Source organism: Drosophila novamexicana, unplaced genomic scaffold, assembly GCF_003285875.2.
Source record: "Drosophila novamexicana strain 15010-1031.04,08,12 unplaced genomic scaffold, DnovRS2.1 tig00001270-arrow-arrow-pilon, whole genome shotgun sequence".
NCBI lineage: Eukaryota > Metazoa > Arthropoda > Insecta > Diptera > Drosophilidae > Drosophila > Drosophila novamexicana.
The window spans coordinates 1,322,614-1,342,965 of NW_020824847.1; the positions used below are offsets into that span (position 1 = coordinate 1,322,614).

The window sequence follows — 20,352 nt, forward strand, 5'->3', positions numbered from 1 at the left end:
AAAAAAAATAACAAAAACGGGTCTAGGTTGTTTTGCTGTCCTTTTTCCTCAATACCACTTTTGTTAGGGCTGGGTTTGGGGTTAGGGGGAGGTAACTGAAGCGGCATCATTCCGCGCATTAATTCGTCGTCAATTTAGAACCTTCTGCTCTTGGTTTTTTTCGCGTGTCAAAGAAAGAACGAAACATGGCGTCTCGACGTTGTCTCCAGCAACGATTGCATCTGCAGGCGCAGTCCGCGTCTGGCGCTGTCTGGCCGCCTCCGCCGCCGCCGTCGCCCGCTCGCCCGCTCGCCCATCTGGCTGCATTCAAAGCCTGCGCATGGCTGAGCTGAAGCTGGGAGCTAGACAAAAAAAAAAAGTGTGCCCAGCTAACATCTGTTGGCCACATGTGTGAGTGTTGTTTTGCCTGTGTGGCCGCCGCAGCTGCTGCTTCTTTCTCTTTTACTGATGCCGCTTCTATACATCCATTGCTTTTTCTCTCTCTCTCTCTCGCTCGCTCTTTCTCGTTGTCGCTAACGCTCTCTGCTTTAACTGTGCCTAGGCTGTTTGCCTGCTCGCTTCTGTGTGGCCGAGTTTAACTGTTTCATAGACTTTTTCCATGCTGCTTTTTCCATTTTGCTTGCCTCTGCGTCTTCCTTTTGTTGCTCGTTCATATTGTTGTTGTTGTTGTTGCTGCTGCTGCTGTTGTCGCTGTCGCTGTTGTTGTTTTTGTCTAATCGCCGCTTGCTAACTGCTGCTGCTGCTGCCGCCGCCGCTGACGCTTTCGCTGCTGCCGCCGCCGCCGCCGCCGCTGCTGCTGCTGCTGCTGCTGCTGCTGCTGCTGCTGCATGATGGCTTCAAAGTTCTTACAATTTGTTTGTTGTTTAGTTTGTTGTGTTTGTTGTTGTAAATTGTTGTTGCAATTGTGCGCGCCTCCTCAAGCATCTCAGTAAGGTTGCGAAAATTGGTTCAAACTGCGTTCGCCCGACTGCGAATATGAAAAAGAAAAAGGGAACAAAAAAAAGAAAACGACTCTCGTTACTTTCAAAATCGCAGCGAAATGTTCTTAATCATAACTAGCTAAAAAATATTTTAAAATATATCCAGTAGATTTTACAAATGTTACTCGTTAGTTTAAGTTATATTTAAATCAATTAGATGTTATTCGCATGATACTCGTTAGTAACGAGTTGGGTTAAGAATGTGACATACTCGTTAGCATAGAGCAACGAGTTCTCGGCCTAAATTACCTATTGCAGTCTAAACAGTAGAGTTAAAATTGCAATTATAGACTTAAATTGACATATCTTACTCGTTGGTGTGCTGCAAGTAAATCAAATTAAGATTTAACGAGTTGATTTAAGAATATTATATACTCGTTAGTATAAAACAACGAGTGCTTGCCTACTCGTGCCTACAAAGCAGAGCTATAGTTAATATATAAAGACGTAAACATATCTACTCGTTGATTTTCAACGAGTTGACTTAAGGATGTGACATACTCGTTAGCTCAGAGCAACGAGTTTTTGTCTCAAATTAGCTACTACTCACTATAAAGTGAACATATAGACTCAAATTAACATATCTGGCTCGTTGCTATGCTGCAACTTAATCAACTTGCTTTTCAACGAGTTGATTCACACTCGTCACAGCAAGCTTAGCATGCAATATGCTGAATGATTCATATCTTAAATAACTTAGAAATATTAGAAGAAAGTAAAAAGTATCAAATTGAAATATATAATGATTCTACTTAAAATAAGTTGACTCGTTAGTTTGTCGCGAACGAATTCAAATTGATTTACAGCCAATTTTGTGGATTTGAAAATGATTTGTTTAAAGAGCAGCAAATTGTCTTAACCAAAAACTACTCGTTACAACAATAACTATTTACTCGCTGGTAAAGAGCAAACGAAAATGCAAGAAATTGAATGTTAAATAAATAAATTACTCCATTTTGTGAGCTGGAAATATGCTTGTATAACGATAAAGTACTCGTTAGTTTTGGCAGCAACGAGTTGAACTTGAATTATAACGAATTGACTTAAACATAAATTAATCGTTAGTTGATTTATTTCGCTAACTAGTACAATATATAGATGAAGTTACATATATTATTCAGATAATATATATATTCACGATAATTGAAACATTCGTTACGAATACCGAATACCTTCAAATATTGTGAATTGCGGTATTCACAGTTGCATAAGTTCTTTGTCTCTCGTCGTAAATTTACTTGGAGTTCTTCAATATATATTCTCGATTCCAAGCTCTCTCTCTCTCCCTCTCTCTCTTTCACACTCTCGCCCTCTGTTTCTCACTCTCTCTCTCTCTCTCTCTCTCTCTCTCTCTCTCTGTCTTTGACACTCGCTAGAAGAGCTTGCGCGCAGTCGCTTCGTGCTTGCGATTGAGACTGTAAGGACTTACCACATTGAAGGCGACATCCTGGGAGAGCAGTCCATCCATTTGCGAGATCTGGCCAAAGTCCTGCGACAATTCCGGCTGCTGGGAGAGCGCAAATCCGCTCGGCTGTGTCATTTGCAGCGACAGAGCCGTCGGCTGTTGGCTGAACGGAGTCGCTCCGATTGCTGCACTTGCTCCAGTTGTTCCTGTTCCAGCTGTTGCTGCGCCAGCTCCAGCATGAACATTGCCAGCGCGCACCTTGGACAACTTGCCGCTCTTCTTGCCACCCACAATGGGCGGCATATAGCCCGCCTGATTCTGCTGCTGCTGCTGCTGTTGTTGCTGCTGCTGCTGCTGCTGCTGTTGTTGCTGCTGCTGTTGCATGGCACGATTCTGCTTGGCGGCCATGATTGCCTGCTGATGCTGATTGTAGAAACGCGGCGGAAGATTGCTCATGTTCATGAACATGCCCACGGGCACCGGCATGTTGCCCAAGGCGGCGGCGCCATGATCATTCGATATATACCCAATCGAATCGTGCAGATGGCTGGCCGTCCAGCTGGCGGGATTGGCAACGCCACCGCCACCACCAGCACCGCCGCCGCCAACGCCGGCAGGATTGGTCATGCTGCCGTAATTGTTATTGCCATTGCCGGCACCGTAGCCGGCTACATTGGACATGTTGTTGCCGCCGGCGCCGGTGGCAACGGTGCCGCCGGCGCCACCATAAGCATTGGATGCATAGTGGCCGCCATTGATTGTTTGTGATTGCGAGTTGGCGGAGATTTGGCGGCCGTAGCCGCTGCTGCGCTCGTATATGGAGCCGGGCACCATCACCTCCTTGGCATCGGCCATCATGGTGGACATGAAGTGGGCGCCGATGTTCATGTTGTTCACCAGCTTCTTGGGCTTTTGGAAGTGTATGAGTGATTCCTTCAGATTGTTTAGCGAGCCCTCGACAAGCACCTTGCGATCCTTGTAAAAGTTGAGCAAATGATTCCATAGCTGCTGTTTGGCCAGCACTTTGGGATTGCCCACGATGATGATGCCGTATTTGGCGCGTGTTAGGGCCACGTTGAGGCGACGCGGATCGTTGAGGAAGCCGATGCCCTGGCGCTCGTTCGAGCGTACACAGGACATTATGATGATGTCCTTCTCACGGCCCTGGAACGCATCCACGCTGGCTATCTCGATCTCCTGATAGAGACGCGAATGCAAACTGCCCTGATACTGCATATACTGGACCAGATAGGCGCGTTGTCCCTCGTAGGGCGTTATGATGCCGATCTGTTCGGGCTTGATGCCCGCCTTTAGGAAGCGTGTCGTGATCTTCTCCACATTGGCCGCTTCGGTGCGATTGAGGAACGAGGTGCCCGAGCCGGCAATCTCCTCCTGGCCCTGCGTTACCAAAAAGAACATCGGACGCTCTGGCTGCGGCCAGGGGAAGTCCAGTTTGAGGCGTCGATCCTCGGCGCAGACGCCGTTCTGCAGCGAGCCCTCGTAAAAGAAATTCGACGGAAATTGCGACAGCTCCGGATGCATGCGATACTGCACCTCGAGACGGAACGGACGTATGCCGAGCACCACCAGACGCTCAAACAGGCTCTGCGAGAGGCCGGCGCGTGCCGCCTTCTTGCACATGACCACCGGACCCAGCTGGCAATGATCGCCGACCAGTATCAATTGCTTGGCGCCAAGCACCACGGGCACCATGCATTCCGGCTCCGTCGACTGCATGGACTCGTCAATCAGTATCGATGTGAATTTGATGCGGGACAGACGCACATCACCGGCGCCCACACAGGTGCAACAAATGACATCGGCCGCCTCGAGCAATTGGTTTTCGGTGCCGCGCTTCAGGCTGCGATAGCGTTTCTCATCCGCCGAGCTAAGCTCGCCGGTCTCATCCTTGAGCTGTTGCAGCTTCTTTAGCTCCGAATTGGTTTCCATATTGCGTATTTGATTGTGCAGCGCCAGGAAGCTGACGGGACTATCGATCGCCTCACGGCTCTTGGCACAGACGCGCACCACCTTCAGATTGGTGCGATGGATTTTCTCGGTCAGCTGATCGACAGCCGTATTGCTGGGCGCGCACACCAGCACAGTGCCGGCATGCTGCTTCACCAGCTGGTAGACAATGGTCGCCGAGGTGACCGTCTTGCCCGTGCCCGGCGGTCCCTGGATCAGGCTAAGCGGACGCTGCAGCGCATGCTTAACGGCATACACCTGCGAGCGATTGAGGTCCGGCAAGTGCGGTGCACTGTACAGCTTGGGCTGTGGTCCGCGAAAGAGCACTTCGTCGCTGCCATCGGCACGTCCGTGGCCCAGCAGGCGCGAATAGATGTAATTCGATACGGAATTGCGATCCATGGCAAAGTTGCGCAGGGCGCGTGTCATGCGATCAAATGAGGTGCACTTCCAGATGAAGTCCACGCTAAAATTGCTTGTACACTTGACCGGAGCATTTGTGGAGCACTTTAGCTCCAGGCCAACATCGTCGCCAAAATTGTCCGGAACCTTGATAACATGGCCAATCTCGTTCCAGGGATTATACAGCTCGCCCACGTAGCGTAGACGCAGCTCGTCGCCATGCATGAGCTTCATGTCCGAATCGGTTTTGGCCAGCGTAAAGTATGCGATTGTCTTTTTGTTCAGGCCCACATCCCAGCGCACTTCAATGTTCTCCTGTGTGGCGGACTCCTTCAGTTTCTTATCGTAGTCCGCCTCGAGGCGAACCAGCGGCCCGAAAGTCTTCTCGTACTGATACCCATCCTCATAGCGCAGCAGCACATGAGCCGGCTCCGAGTCGATGCCGGGCTTTTCCAAATCCTGCAATTATATCGTATTAACATATCGATAGGTTAACAAAGTTATCGACTTATTTTGATATTTTTTTAATACCAAAATGAACCAGTAAACAAAACAATGAATGCGCACATCGATAAAATACCAAAAATAAATGGCAAAAAAAACAAGGACTTGAGGAAATATAGTGCTAAATATTTGCGCAATAATTTGCTGCACATTATGAAGTGCTTAATGCGACAGGAAAATTGCATAAATATGATAAGCATAACGCGCATAACGTATAAATATATATACACAAACATTGAGACAGTGTTGTCGACATTTCAGCTAAATGTAGCTTTTTTTCGGCGATCGTCAGCCGTAAATAGTTGAAATTGCCAACTAATTCGGCTATCACAATTGGCTAACTCAGCCATTTTCAACATTATTCAGCTACAGTTGGCAACACTGGCAACAAAATATATCGATATTAATCGCTGCACGAGATTTCACGGAATCAATATGTTGATGGCATTGTTATGCGAACTGAATATCCAAAAATATCCAAAATCCTTGACATTCCTGAGCACATCATGGCCAATCATTTGCTGGCGCTGAAATGTGGACAAAAAACAAAGTATATGCATGCGGCGCCCACCTGAAATGTTGCCTCAATATTGTCCTTCCAGAGCTCCTCGAGCTTGTTGATCTGTGCCGCCGAAATTTGACGTGCACGCAGCTGTCCCTGCTCCGTGGGCTGTTTGACCAGCCAGGGCAAAAAGCAGCGATCGGCTATGAGCGGCTTCCACTGCTCCTGATCCCAGTTCATGTCCTTTAGCGAATTCTGTGCGGCGCACGGCTGGCGACACAGCAGCACCACCACCGAATCCGCTTTGGCAGGTATAAAACCCAATACGAACACATTGCGCACTCCGCACGAATAGCACTCGAGTATGGTCTCGCCGAGCGGCCCGTCACCGTGCAGGGTCACCTCGCGATGCTTGGCACGGACCAGATGATTGATAATGTGCGAACCGGAAGTGCTGCCGCGTCCATTGCAAAACCATTTCTTGCAATTGTTACACATGACCACCGTGGCCGGATCGTGTATGCCGCAATATTTACAGGCATGTGCCGGCAGCTCCTTAACATATGCCATGTTGCCGCCGACGCCAACGCAGCCGCCGCCGCCCTCATCGTCCTCCTCCTCGAATTGCAGATCGGCCAAATCGTTGGTAATCGAGCCCAGACGTGGATGTATATCATTGTGCACGCTAACACGACGCTGCTGCAAACCAAATTTCATGACATACGATACACACGCAGGCACGTGGCAGCCACTCACCTGCATATCCAGCTGATCGCCCTGGGTCTGGCTCTGCGATGTGGACGGCATGGTAAAGTCACGATAATCATATTGCGTTGGCTGCGTATCGGCGCCGCGCAGCAGCTCATTGTCATCCATGTCCAGGAACGAGAGCGCCGAGCTCGGCGCATACGTGTCCACACTCATAGCGACTGTTTCTCTGTCTGTGTGTCTGTCTGTGTATGTGTGTGTGTGTGTGTGTGTGTGTGTGTGTGTGTGTGTGTGTGTCTGTGTGTTGTTGTTGCTGCTGTTGTTGTTGTTGTTGTTGTGTTGCCGCTACCAAATGCTGTTACAATGTTTAATCATTTGTACACAATGTTCCACAATTTCTTTATTTTGTCTGCTTTTTGTTTTATGACTTTTTTTCTTCTTTTGCTTTTTTTTTGATTTGGCTGCACGCACTCACCTCACGCTTTCCGTTTCTTTTTTTTTTTTTTTTGTTTTTTTTTTTTTTTTTTTTTTTTCGTTTTCTTTTGCCCGGACTGTCAAAGCTGTCAGTTTAGCTATTTATTCCTTTCAGGCGCCGTCGCGTATTCAAATTCCATGCATCTGTTAAACACAATTGAACATTTAGTAAATATGCAATATGTCTATTGCGGAACGTTTTGTTTTGCGCGTGCAATATTTTCGTCGTCGTCGAGGCAAATAATTGCAAATAGACGCGTTCAGCACGTTGCTCTCCTGACGGAATCTCAATGAAGACTGTCACTTGCTCAATCAAACACAAAAAAAAAAGCAACAAAAACCAAATTCAAGCCTAACTGTTTATAACATTTAGTTGTTTGTCTGTTATTATTGCAGCGCCTGCTACAACATTGCATTTGCCATTTGCCAACTACATATGATCGTTTGCTGCTTTTACGTCAAAAAAAAAAAAAAACAAAAAAAAAAAAAAAACAACAAAAAAATACCAGCATACAATTTTATTGACAGCCGCGCGCAAAACTCTGCGCCTTATGAAATAGCAAGTTATTCTTTGTTGTTAACATGTGTGCGTGCGAACTTGTGTGCGCGTGAACTTCAAAAGAGCTGTTCACTGAACTCGTTCTCTTGAGTAATAGACTGTCAAACAAATTGTATTTAAATTTGATTATAAAAAGCGACACCAGCAATACAAAATTGACCAGAAAATAAAATAAAATTAGAAACAAAATATACCATAGTATATTTGTTTTTTTTTTTCCCCAGTTCCACCCAGCGCTCAATTTGTTCAACATATCAGCGTGGCGAGCTATTTGGTAGTTCGCATATGAATTGTTTCATTCTAGTATTTTGTTGAGATTTTCATCATTCACACAGAATATTAAGATTTTTGTACTTTTCAAACGTGTGGTCACTTTGATCTGTTTCGATGCAATCGATAGATCGATACAGTTGTATCATCCCTAATACCGATTGCAAAACCGACAACTCGCAACTCGCTTGTTAAATTTTCGCATTGAAAAAAAGTGCTTTAATTAGTAAAAGTGTTTTGAAAATTGTGCGAAAATTAAGGTAAGTGTCCAGGCAAAATAAATAAAGCGATAAGCAAAATGCAGCCAAATCGCCAGCGTTGCCAAGTCAAGTGCAAAAAATCATCTAATACGGTGTGTGAGAGCGTGTGCGTGTGTGTCTGTGTCGTGCCGCTACGCCAAGCGCGCTGTTGCTTAAGGCCCAGTTGGAACGTGCACATCGCGTTTATAATCAATTTCTTTGTGAATAACGAACAATTAATCCATATATAAATACATATATATTTTTTTTTGTCTCTAAATACATTAAACAAATCAATGTACAAATATAAATCGAATGGATAAAGTGTAATCAACAAATGAGCGTGCAAGCAGTGAGTGCCCAATTTCCACACGGGTCTGTTGCCCACTACGAATTTCACTGTGCTCGCGGTGTCTCTTTTTTTTCTGAATTTCTTTGCTGCTGCTGCTCTGCTGCCTGCTATTTCATGTGTGTGCGTGCTTCTTCTTCCTGCTCGGCACATTTTGTATGAGCGCTTGTCAAAATACGCGTACAAATTTCCGTTCAATCGTGTGTGCGTTGAAAAAAAAAATAACAAGCGAGCAAAATATATATTTAAAGCAAACATTATTTGCTTTGGACTGGAACAGTAAACGTGTAACAGTAACGGAATTGAAAATACAATTTTTTTTTTTTTTTTTTTTTTTTTTATATATACAAATAAACATAATAATCTGTAAATCGAGACGCGCTCTAAAAACTCGTGGACAAATTCGATTCGTTTACTTTTCATTGTGTGCGTGTTGTTTGTACGCGTGTGTGTGTCTCTCTCTGTGTGTGTGTGTGTATGTTGGTGTTACATACATACGCTTCTTGACGTTGTGTGTCCCAGCCCCCCCCTCTACCCACTTTTTAAATACCAATCCCTGCTTCCCCCCCGGCCACGGCCCGCCTTCCAGACTTAAGTGAACGCCACATTCTATGGTTAATTTCAACAAATAATTCATCAAATTACGCAAAATAATTCCATTAATGTAGGTTGCAACGCCCGCGCCCCAATGCGGGCCGCCAAATGAAAATCCTTTGCATGTGCCCAATATCATAATACCATTTTCATTTTCTTTCTTTCATTCTTATTTTTATTATGTTCTCTTTTTCGTTGTCTTCCCAGCAAAATGAGCAGCTCCGAGGAAGTCTCCTGGGTTACCTGGTTCTGCGGGCTTCGCGGCAATGAGTTCTTTTGCGAGGTAAGCCATCGTATCGTACACATACACATGCACACACACATATATACATATATATAAATGTATCAAAAATCTGGTAATACCCAAACATTTCCTTGTTCCATGTTGTTACCTAAGCGGGCGCGCTCGCTGCCCGCCAGTGCAACAGCACCAGACGCTGCTGCCTCTGCCTCGGCCTCTGCTGCTGCTGCTGCTACACATTTGAATACCCTGTAAATGTGTGTAACAGGCGAAAGGAAGCATATGCGACGCACGTCGATCTATAGTCTTGGTTTTTAATCTTATAAAGAGCAACTTTTTATTTGCAATGCAATTATATATTCTTCTAAAGCTCGCTTTTGTGCCCGTTTTTATCGATATTTTATGCATATTACATACGATCGATTAATATCGATTTTGCGACATAACCTCAAAGATTATGCAGAACTTCTCTAACTGCATACATAAACTAAAATCATATTACTTATGGAATACCTAGCTTTTCTATGCCCCGAAAGTCTCTAAAAGATCCGATTATAAACATAAGAGTTAATCTAGAAATGTATTTGTTATATGAAATCTGGAATCCTTGTAACAAGACCTTTTTACTAAGCTTTTAGGGTAACTGCTAGTCGAGCACGGCCGCCCAAAGTACTATTACTTGTGACTAGGCATACAGTAGCCACTCGCTAAAGTGCCTCGATTGCAATTTCTATAGCTATTCAATGTGGCCAAAGTAAATATTTGTTGCACTTATTTAAAGTACAGTCTTCATATACTTAGATGTCGCGAGCTAGTCATTAATTTGCTTAAAATATGATTAGTTTATTTATTTATTTTGAATTTCCCATATAAGATTTGCTATTAATTCACTTTAAGCTTAAAGACAAAGTGATTTTTTTTGTTTTTAAGCTCAAATTGAGTTCGTCTAATGAATATTTTTCGAGCTAACTAAGAAAATCAAAAGCAAAATATTTGAAAATCACATTAGAAATGTTTTAATTCGATCTTCTCAAGATAAGCAAAAGTTTCTTTTACTTATTATATAAAAAATTAATGCTTTGCCTTTCCGAAAGTCTGAAGAAAAAAACAACAACTGAAGAAAAACCATAAATTTAGTTAATGCCCATGCTAAATTCCCCCCGTTTTTGTTATAATTATTATTATTTTAGCCAACTAATGAAAATGTCTGCTGAATTTGAACCGGCGACCAGCCGCTTGTTAGTTCGACGCGCATAACCTCACAATTCACACGAGCACAATTTTGTGACTCTGCCAAAGATAGTTTTGCTATTCCTTCTGAAAAGTCCTTAAATTATGCTTTATACAAAATAATGAACGAACTGTTCGCCAAGAGGTGTGTTCACTGTAAGGTGGGGCACAAAAGTGTGTGCCCACGCAGACAATTGCGAGAGTAACGATTGCCAACGAACGAATTCCTTTTGATGGGATTTTATTTTACATTTTACAGGTTGATGAGGATTACATACAGGACAAGTTCAATTTAACTGGATTAAATGAGCAGGTGCCCAACTACCGTCAGGCTTTGGACATGATATTGGATCTGGAGCCGGGTAAGTTGACTTGAGCTAACAATAAATCCATCTATTGATAATAATATTCTTGCATTTGGGCTTTTTTCCAGAGGATGAACTTGAAGATAATCCCCTGCAATCGGACATGACCGAACAGGCAGCTGAAATGTTGTACGGGCTCATACACGCTAGATATATATTAACAAATCGTGGCATCGCTCAAATGATTGAGAAATATCAAACTGGCGACTTTGGACATTGCCCACGTGTCTATTGCGAGAGTCAGCCCATGTTGCCTTTGGGTGTGTATATTCAGCGAGACAACAACAGTCTATATATATCTATATCTATATCTATATCTGTATCTATATTGTATTAGGCCTTTCGGATATACCCGGCGAGGCAATGGTGAAAACCTATTGCCCCAAGTGCATTGATGTTTATACACCAAAATCATCGCGTCATCATCACACTGATGGCGCCTATTTCGGCACTGGTTTTCCACACATGTTGTTCATGGTGCATCCCGAGTATCGCCCCAAGCGCCCTACTAATCAATTTGTTCCACGGTAAGCTCCAGCTTTTTAAATCCCCCAAATAATTATAGACAAATTTCCATTCATAACGAAACGTGTTAATATTTATGCTTCGTGTTTGTCAACTAAAGCAGCTCAATTGATTCACTTTGAATCGCATTAGAATCTATATATATATATTTATATATATTCATGTAATGGGCCTAGATATGCTAGTCAAACAAGATATTACAAAAACTATGCTTATGCTTCTCCTTCTGCTTTTGCTGTAGTATATTTTGTATGCTTTCCGATCATGAATTGATCGTCTAGTTAGTTAATATATACACATTAAACCCAAACAACAATAAACAAGGCCCTTTAGCTTCACTCGTGTCTTTTGTCACGTTTTCTTTGCGCGACATTCGTAAACGTTTCACTGGATTGATCAGAGAAACAGGGCATAAGCAAGACGTTAGCTGTTGCCCTTTAGCTTAACTCGTGGATAGAGACAGCATTTTGTTGTTTTTGTCACGTTTTCTTTGCGCGACATTCGTAAACGTTTCACTGGCTTGATCAGAGAAACAGGGCATAAGCAAGACGTTAGCTGTTGCCCTTTAGCTTTAATCGTGTCTAGAGTCAGCATTTTGTTGTTTTTGTCACGTTTTCTTTGCGCGACATTCGTAAACGTTTTACTGGCTTGATCAGAGACACAGGGCATGAGCTCTTATTCCTCCAACTTCAGCTCTGGGTGCACTTCTTAAGGAATACGTGGCTGAGAGCGCATAGGAGTGAGTTTTTGTTGCTCTTTTTTTATGCCAGATTCTTCAAGCATAGTTTTTAACTTTCTAGACTCGCATTTTGTCACTTCCTCTTTGTGCGCGACATTCGTAAACGTTTTAGCCTAGCTCTAGTAAGTTTTTGTTGCTCTATTTATGCCAGATTCATGAAGATTAAATGCAAATTAGCATAGTTTTTTACTTTCTAGACTCGCATTTTGTCACTTCCTCTTTGTGCGCGACATTCGTAAACGTTCTAGCCTAGCTCGTCATATGTTTCACATTAAACTAGTTAACTACAGTTATTATTGGGTCTGCCTTATAATTAAATTTGTACATAAGAGATTTAACATATAGATAAAAATAAATTTGCTAATTATTGTATTCTCTTTATATTCCATGCACTCGCGCTGTACCCACTTCTGATGTTAACCGACTATACCAAAAAAAAACAACAAAAAAATACACCCCATCTGCAGTCTGTACGGCTTTAAAATTCACAGCTTAGCTTATCAAATTCAGCTGCAGGCAGCAGCCAATTTCAAAATGCCACTACGAGCGGTAAATTTAAAATGAAATTTCTTATTAACATTTTTTTTATTGACTAAAAAACAAAACAAAAAAAAACCAAAAAAAAAAAAAACAAAAACAAAACAAAAAACACATAAAATCCACTGAAAAACATGCAGCATAAAAAACAAAAAAAAAAAAACAAAAACGTAAACTAAGCATATATATATATATCTATATATTTTTTTTTTATTTGTTTCTCTCCCCACACATACAACCACCACCAAACCAACCAACCTCAACACAATACACCTAATGGTCATCTATCTGAACGACAACCAATTCCTAACTTGAAACTGAACCGTATTCAACACACACACACACTCACACACACATTCATATATATATATATGTATATGCATGTGCACATGTGTATGTGTGTGCCCGTGCCTGTGCGTGTGTGTGCAATTATCTGTCATCTGATCTCTGTGCCGTGCGTGCTCTCTTTGTCTGTTTATCGATATCTGCCATCGACCTATCGATATTTATCCTGCTTCTCCTTATTCCCATACAAAAAAAACCGTTGTGTATAGAAAAACTAATTCAATAAACACGCACACACACACACACACACACGCATACCATGCACGAAATAACACACACACATACACACAACTACAAACAAATCCATAACATTGCATATATATATATATGATTGATTATAAAGAAACGAGAGACATAGTTTCAACTGAAGAGAACCGACAGCTACAGACCGTTACAACTGCAGAGGTTTTGAGCGCCAGAAGCAAAATCATTTATACAAAATAAAATTAAAACAACAAAAAAATACAAAACACAAAACTGCGTTTATATTTAAAACAAAAACAAAACAAAAAAAAAACAAAAAACAAAGAAAAAGAAAAGCAAAAAGAACTAAAAAATCAAACAAAAAACGAAAAAAAAGTAAAAGCAAAACAGAATAATGCAAAGTAAATTCGTAGTGAAGTGAAAAAGTAGTAGAAAATGTATTAAATGAAAAACACTTAAAACAAAACAAAACAAAAACAAAGAGAAAGTAAAACATAAAGCGAAACGAGTACGGAAATGATATGAAGTTTTCTTAAAGGAACACGCACACACACACACACCGACACACTATCCATGGCCATATAATAATTGATCGATATTGTTATCGAATATCGAACACGTCGCACTCATACAAAAGCTCATCAGTACGAACATAACGAATTTTTGTCGTTAACACAATCAAACATATGTGCATAGTTAATGTACTTATGTTAGCATTTAGTATTATTGTAAGCATAAACCCAAACAACTACAACAACAACAACTGAATGCAGCAAAACTAACAACAACAACAACATAAACATCAACAAATATCACATTGCATAGAAATGTTTGTTTCCTCATCAAATTCTTGCGCTTGTGTTTTGCTGCTTGTATGTTTCTCCTTGTTTTGCACACACACACACATACACACACACATGCATACAAACCCGCGCATACAAACAATATATTTACAAACACACACACACACACACACACTCGTTTTTAACCTAGTATGTATTAGTAAATAATTATGTTAAAATTAAAAACAGTTTTGTCTTTAGTTTTTAGTATTTTATAAAGCCCCTTATATACATGTATATGCATATATGATATAAATATATATATATATATATGTGCATACATATATATGTGTATATATGTACTCTGCAATTGTTTTTGTTTTCGTGTGCGTTATTACATACATAACTGTATTTACTTATGGCATACCAGCTAGACATCATTTATGTTATACAACAGTTCACAAAAGGTGGCAACACTAGACCAAAACACAGTTAGTTTCAAATGAGCAACTCAATAATCACACAAACATACACACGCACACACAGCAACTGATAGACAGCGGGTATGAGAAAGAGAGCGAAAACAATTAACGATTTTGTTAGTCCACATACAACGATATATGCAACATAGTACTTCCAAAAATGATCATAAAACAACAACAGCCACATACTGCTACAAAATATATATGTATACACACAAACATATATATATATATAAATAGTAACATAATTATATGCAAATGCAACGTTTATAATTTATATATACATATGTAGTAATATTTATAAAAAACAAAAAAAAACGCTGATCCACAGAAACCCGAATCAATAACCGATTCCAACTTAGAAAGCAATAAACTTTAAAGCCAACAATCAAGTATCCATCATCCCCCCCCTTTCCCAATGAATTGAGTGAAAAGCGTATGAAAATTAAATCAAATACAAAAATAAAAAAGAGAAAAAAAGATAATAATAAAGTAAATGCCATTCGATGTGGAAACAGAAGCAATAATTCACACATGCATACACAACAACAACACCCACACAAAAACATACCCAGCACACATGCATGCATCTATATACATATATATGTATGTATGTATGTATGTGTATATATCAATACCATCAACGAAGAAATCGTTAAGGAGTTTCAAATTCAAGACAAGGGCGCGGCGACAACGGCGGCTTGAATACATAACAACCGATCCGAGACAGAGCGAGACAACAATATACAGACTTAAGCAGCAGCAAAGCACTGAGCAGCAGCGGAAGAGGAAGACGACGTATCATCAAGCACAAAAAACTCACACTCACACACACGCACACAAGGATAAACCACATTTAGTCAATGTTAATCAAGTCAAAGATGACGAAGTAGTGGCAGCACTTGCAAATACACACACACACACACACACACACAGAGAGACACATACAAACAGAACTGTATGCAAACGCTTGCGCAAGTGCTGCCCAGCCTTACCCAAACCATTCGCAAAAGCAATAGAGCAGCGCACAAGGTACATTGGTTTTTGGAGTTGAAATGTAACAAGAAGGCGCATTAAAAGAACACAGCCAGCCACAGATTGGTTTTATACAATACATGCATGCATTTATATATATATCTATATATGTGTACGTTAATATATATATTTATATACATATGTATGTATATTATTGACTTATAAACGAGCAACAATTATGTTAAACAATTGCAAATAATTAATAAATAAAAAAATAAAATAAAAAAACGAACGCATCTTAAGTTTAAGACACACAACAACAACAACAACAACAGTTAGTAGAAACAGAAAACAAACAAAAAATAAATAATTAATGCAAACTACGGCTTGCCGAAGTTCGAATACCCTTGCCGAATGATACAAGTTCTCAGATCTTTGTTGAACTTGAAGTAAATCACTTGAAATCACTTTTAAAAGAGAGAAGATTGTTCAAATTCTGCAAGGATATTCCCATATAAAGTTCTTGTTTGCAAACACGTTTAGTTTTTAAGGGTCCAAATTGAACATAACCTATATCTATTTTTTTTTTTTTTATTTCGCAATATATAAATATTACTTCCTTTTTTTTTGCCAATTCTAGTTCCATAAAAACTCATGTGTGACAAATTGTTTATATTTATGATTTATCATTTTTTTTTTTTTTTATCAATTTCTTTGAGAGATAAACTTTTGTATGCAGTATGTATATGAGAAATGTTGTAATAGATTTGCATACAGAATCAAAAGAAAGGAACACAAAAACAAGTACATAGCAATAAAATTGAAAGAAAACAAAAACAAAAACAAAAAAAAAAAGAAGGAAAGAAAACAAACATTTTTTAAGCAAATTTAGCAATAAAGAAAATATATATATAGAAATCAATACAAAGGCCAAGTGCGTAAGAAACGTTGATAAGTTGACGAGTGCATACCGAAAAAAAAAAAAACTGTTTACAATTGATATATAACTGATTAATTTAAACAAAAAACAAGAAGAAGAAAAAAAAAACGAAAAGAAAAGAAAACATGAAATTGAAGAAGTTGAAGAACAAAAGTAATAATAACAAAAACTAAATAAAAAACAAAATGATATTTAATACAAATTACAGTCTATCATTTCGGTAAACATTATAAATACAAGCAAAAACACAGATCATACCCAAAGACACGACTCGCTCTCGAAAGTTGCCAAAAGCTTATACAATTTGTATGTGTGTACATATAACGAATGCATATATATATCTGTTGTGTGTTATCCAACACTGATTGCAATTTCATGTGTTTCATGTGGATGGCTGTGCCGGTGTTGACAACTTGAATGTTCTGTTCAGTGTTAAATGGGCTTTACTGCTTTTGAAATTTTTGATTTTCATTTCTCTCTCTCTCACTCCTGTATATATGCATACATATATATATATATATATAATGTAACTAAATCTAGGACTACATTGCGCTCTGCCAGGAGATCTTAAGTCGTCCCGATCCCGAGGCCGAAGCCGAATAGTTTGCCAATTAATGCGTTGTGCTCTTCACTCACACTGCAAGCAATACGATGACGATCTGCTACTAATGCCATTTCACTCTAGCCAACTGGCTAAGCGAGCGCCAATCATTGACAAAAGCTAGCTGCTTTCATACGCTTCTCACAGATTTGGTTAACCTTCATTTTGTATGCGTTATTTACATACATTTATATATTTACTTTGCTTCCCTTCTTTTTTTTTCATTTTCTTAACTATTTCGTTGCGAATGTGAAAACAATTTTGATGAAAAAAAACAACAACAACAAATAATAAAATCAAGCACAAAATGCCTTTTTTTTATTGTAAATTACGCAATACTGTTATTGGTTGGGCTTACTCTTGTTCCATATTATCCATGCACTTTAACACACCAAGCACAAGCATACACACGCACACACACAAACACAACTCGTGCCCTGTATTATACACGCTATCAGCTGCACTGCATCCACACGCACACACTCAAACACGCACACTTCAGTGTACAACAAACACACATACGTATATATATGTATGTATGTACATAGCTCTGTTAAGCGAGCTGCAACAGATCAAACTCACACACACGCAGACACACACACACGCATATGTAGAGCACAGTTCGAATTGGATTCGTAGGCTCGCTCGGCGACCATACATACATACCTAAGTACACACACACACACACACACACCTACTCTTATTGGGACGTACCGTTTCTTAAAATACCAACGGTTCGACTATGAGCATTAGCAACAAACACACAAACAAAACAAATAGCAAACGGCGCAAGACAAAGACAACAATATACGTTTTCATGCACATACATATGTACATACGACATAATTTTCGTTATATTTTTTTTATATTCTATATGGTAATATGATATACATACATGCATACATACGTACGTAGGTGATGAAATGTATGTACATAGAAGACATATGCACATACATACATATATAGTACATTCTTATGTACATACATATGTGCATACATACTTATTTCTTCTGCTTTCTTGATTACTACTTTCGTTTTACGTTTTTTTTTTTCTCTCTTTCATTGTGTCTTCCTTTCTTTGTATCTTTGTTCTTGTTGCGCGCACATTGGTGGCTAATTCCGGCAACTCTTCCAATACCGATTCGAACTTGCGCCTGCGCACCCACTTCGCCTTAAACCATGGGCTCAAAATGAACCCAGCAGCAGCGCGGCCAGCCACCAAAGGACGAAGAGCCTGAGAACAATGCCATCGATACGATTCCAAAGCGCATCTAAAAGTGCAGCACTGCAGCGGCCGTTACAACAAAACTCACACACACACACATGCAAACACGCCACACACTCTGACAGCAACACGCAAACACACACACATGCATACGTAATACATTGACACAAGCAGAAGCAGCAGCCACAAAGAACGCCGTTGAGGAATGTACAACCCGCCCCACGCCCCCCACACCATCCAAGAAAGGACCAACTATGCAATCCGCCGGCATTCGCGAGGCTTGTGCGAAAACAATTATGTTTCGATATCGAAAGAAGACACACACACACACAAACAGACTGGGACGAGCATACACATACACAGAAACATGAATTCAAAAATAAGAAGATGAAAAAACTCAGCTTTGTCAGCCCTGGTACGTGCGTGCAGCAGGCGCAATCAATTCAATTTTATTCTTTGCATTTTATTTACTAAGTGAGCGGCTAAAGTTTAGAATAGTTTTAAATATTTAGTCAAGTGCCCTTTTAACCCTTACCCATCAGCCCTCCCCTCCCCTCCCCAACCCCAGCAAGTCCTCAAACACACACACATACCAACCCGAAGCCCATCCTAACAGAGCATAATGGCAAATATTAGCAATTATCAACTTAGGCACGTTTGCTCATGTTTATGTCGAAAGTTAACAGCTCGTGTACTTGTTAACTGATCTTCCTGTTAAATGTTAGCAAGCAGCGCTGCCAGCTTGCTAAACCGTTCGTTGCACATCTTGCGATTGATCGATAAATATACATAGTTCATCGTTTATCGAGCAGCCATGGTGGCCTTGCGTTGAGTTGTTGCCAACTTAACGATGTGGCGTTGCCAATGCGCGCCATAAAATAACAAAAAAAAAAACAAAAACAAAAACAAAAAACAAAACAAAACCTCCTGTCAAGCTGAACTACTTGTTAACTTTAACAGAAACATTAGAAAATGTGCCTATCAAAATGAAATGGAAGCCCGTTACAGTAGAAACCCCACAACAACAACGACAACAACAGCAACAACAAGGAAAACAAAAAACCGCGCGAGCCAGTCTCGCATTTCGATATCCGAGAGTGCATACGTATATAAGTATATAGAGAAATACATATGTGTACACAATAAACAATATAAATATACCGTTAGCTTATTTATATACAATTTAAAATGAAAAAAAAGAAAAGAAAACAAAACAAAAACATACAACAAATATTTTATGTATTTTTTTAATGTATTTAAGATAATTAAGATTACTCGTAATGCAGTAACTGAAAACTGAACCGTAGTAAATATATATACATATATATATATATATATAACCATATATGTATGCGAATCGGTGCAAAGTGCAAAGCGAAGTGCTCCCCAAGACGGGTTGGCGAGAGCTGCTAACTTTAAGTAAAGCCTGAACAAACTGAAATCTGAATGCGCAAGGAATATGAAATACGCAACACAACAAAAACAAAAACAAGAAACAAAAACAACAACAAAATATTAAGAGAATAAAATAATAAGTAAATAAACTAAATAAGTAAATAATAAACGATGCCGAAAACTATTGAAATATACAATGTGTGTTGCTTAAATCCACGCACACGGGTGGAAATTGGGTGAAAATTGCGATCAATTTGCCAAATCTGCAACAAGTTAATAATAAACGATGCCGAAAACTATTGAAATACAAAAGGGGAATGTGCATTTTATTCACTGTTGCTTAAATCCACGCACACGGGTGGAAATTGGGTGAAAATTGCGATCAATTTGCCGAATCTTCAATAAGTTGATAAAAAACGATGACAAAAACTAATGAAATATAAAAAGTGTGCATTTTTTTTCACTTCTGTTTAAATCCACGCACACGGTTGGAAATTGGACCAAGAAACAATAAAAAATAAACAGTTTGCATATTTTTATGTTTTTCTTTATTTTATTTTTAAATAAATTATAAGGTTCTTCGTAAAATCGAAGAATCCATTATTATTATTATTATTTCTTTAATGTTTTGTCTGTGTATTTTTTTTGCTTGTATTTCATTTTCATAATTTGAATTTGTATTTCATATTGTTTGATGCTACACATAAAACTCTGCTTCTTCTTCATGTTCATTGCCCCGCAGCGCTCGCTCTCTCTCTCTCTCTCTCTCTCTCTCTCTCTCTCGCTCACTCGCTCACCCGCTCTCTCTGTGT

The 20,352-nt window shown here is 39.9% G+C and overlaps 2 protein-coding genes across 14 annotated transcripts; one reads left to right on the forward strand and one right to left on the reverse strand.

The window, feature by feature from the left end:
• Positions 1–844: 844 nt before the first annotated feature.
• On the reverse strand, positions 845–7,601 carry LOC115766841 (regulator of nonsense transcripts 1 homolog). 5 transcript variants are annotated; one of them, XM_030710887.1, is made up of 4 exons: positions 6,518–7,294; positions 5,831–6,457; positions 2,410–5,214; positions 845–967 (listed from the first exon to the last, which is right to left on the reverse strand). In XM_030710887.1, exons 1-4 carry the CDS (start codon positions 6,683–6,685, stop codon positions 926–928), a joined length of 3,642 nt encoding a protein of 1,213 aa, XP_030566747.1. In that variant the 5' UTR covers positions 6,686–7,294; the 3' UTR covers positions 845–925. The 5 variants fall into 5 exon arrangements, with proteins under 5 accessions (XP_030566747.1, XP_030566746.1, XP_030566743.1 ...); XM_030710886.1 differs by having other exon boundaries at positions 5,831–6,460; XM_030710883.1 differs by lacking the exon at positions 845–967 and adding an exon at positions 7,458–7,601 and having other exon boundaries at positions 2,069–5,214; positions 5,831–6,460; positions 6,518–7,087.
• A 326-nt stretch (positions 7,602–7,927) lies between these two features.
• LOC115766809 (casein kinase II subunit beta) lies at positions 7,928–19,132 on the forward strand. Of its 9 annotated transcripts, none has more exons than XM_030710834.1 (7): positions 7,928–8,032; positions 9,162–9,237; positions 10,685–10,787; positions 10,859–11,050; positions 11,128–11,317; positions 12,522–12,603; positions 18,121–19,132. In XM_030710834.1, exons 2-7 carry the CDS (start codon positions 9,166–9,168, stop codon positions 18,193–18,195), a joined length of 714 nt encoding a protein of 237 aa, XP_030566694.1. In that variant the 5' UTR covers positions 7,928–8,032; positions 9,162–9,165; the 3' UTR covers positions 18,196–19,132. The 9 variants fall into 9 exon arrangements, with proteins under 9 accessions (XP_030566694.1, XP_030566699.1, XP_030566697.1 ...); XM_030710839.1 differs by lacking the exon at positions 18,121–19,132 and adding an exon at positions 16,860–16,937; XM_030710837.1 differs by having other exon boundaries at positions 7,929–8,032; positions 18,124–19,132.
• Positions 19,133–20,352: the final 1,220 nt, after the last annotated feature.

Excerpts from the sequence above, each read along its gene's own strand:
- LOC115766809 (XM_030710834.1), top strand. The coding sequence starts at position 9,166 with ATGAGCAGCTCCGAGGAAGTCTCCTGGGTTACCTGGTTCTGCGGGCTT. Across the intron at positions 11,318-12,521 it reads ACTAATCAATTTGTTCCACG|TCTGTACGGCTTTAAAATTC; the intron begins GTAAGCTCCAGC and ends CCCCATCTGCAG. Across the intron at positions 12,604-18,120 it reads TCAAAATGCCACTACGAGCG|CAGCAGCGCGGCCAGCCACC; the intron begins GTAAATTTAAAA and ends AAATGAACCCAG.
- LOC115766841 (XM_030710883.1), bottom strand. The coding sequence starts at position 6,685 with ATGAGTGTGGACACGTATGCGCCGAGCTCGGCGCTCTCGTTCCTGGAC. Across the intron at positions 6,461-6,517 it reads GCGATCAGCTGGATATGCAG|CAGCGTCGTGTTAGCGTGCA; the intron begins GTGAGTGGCTGC and ends TTTGGTTTGCAG. Across the intron at positions 5,215-5,830 it reads ATATTGAGGCAACATTTCAG|GATTTGGAAAAGCCCGGCAT; the intron begins GTGGGCGCCGCA and ends ATATAATTGCAG.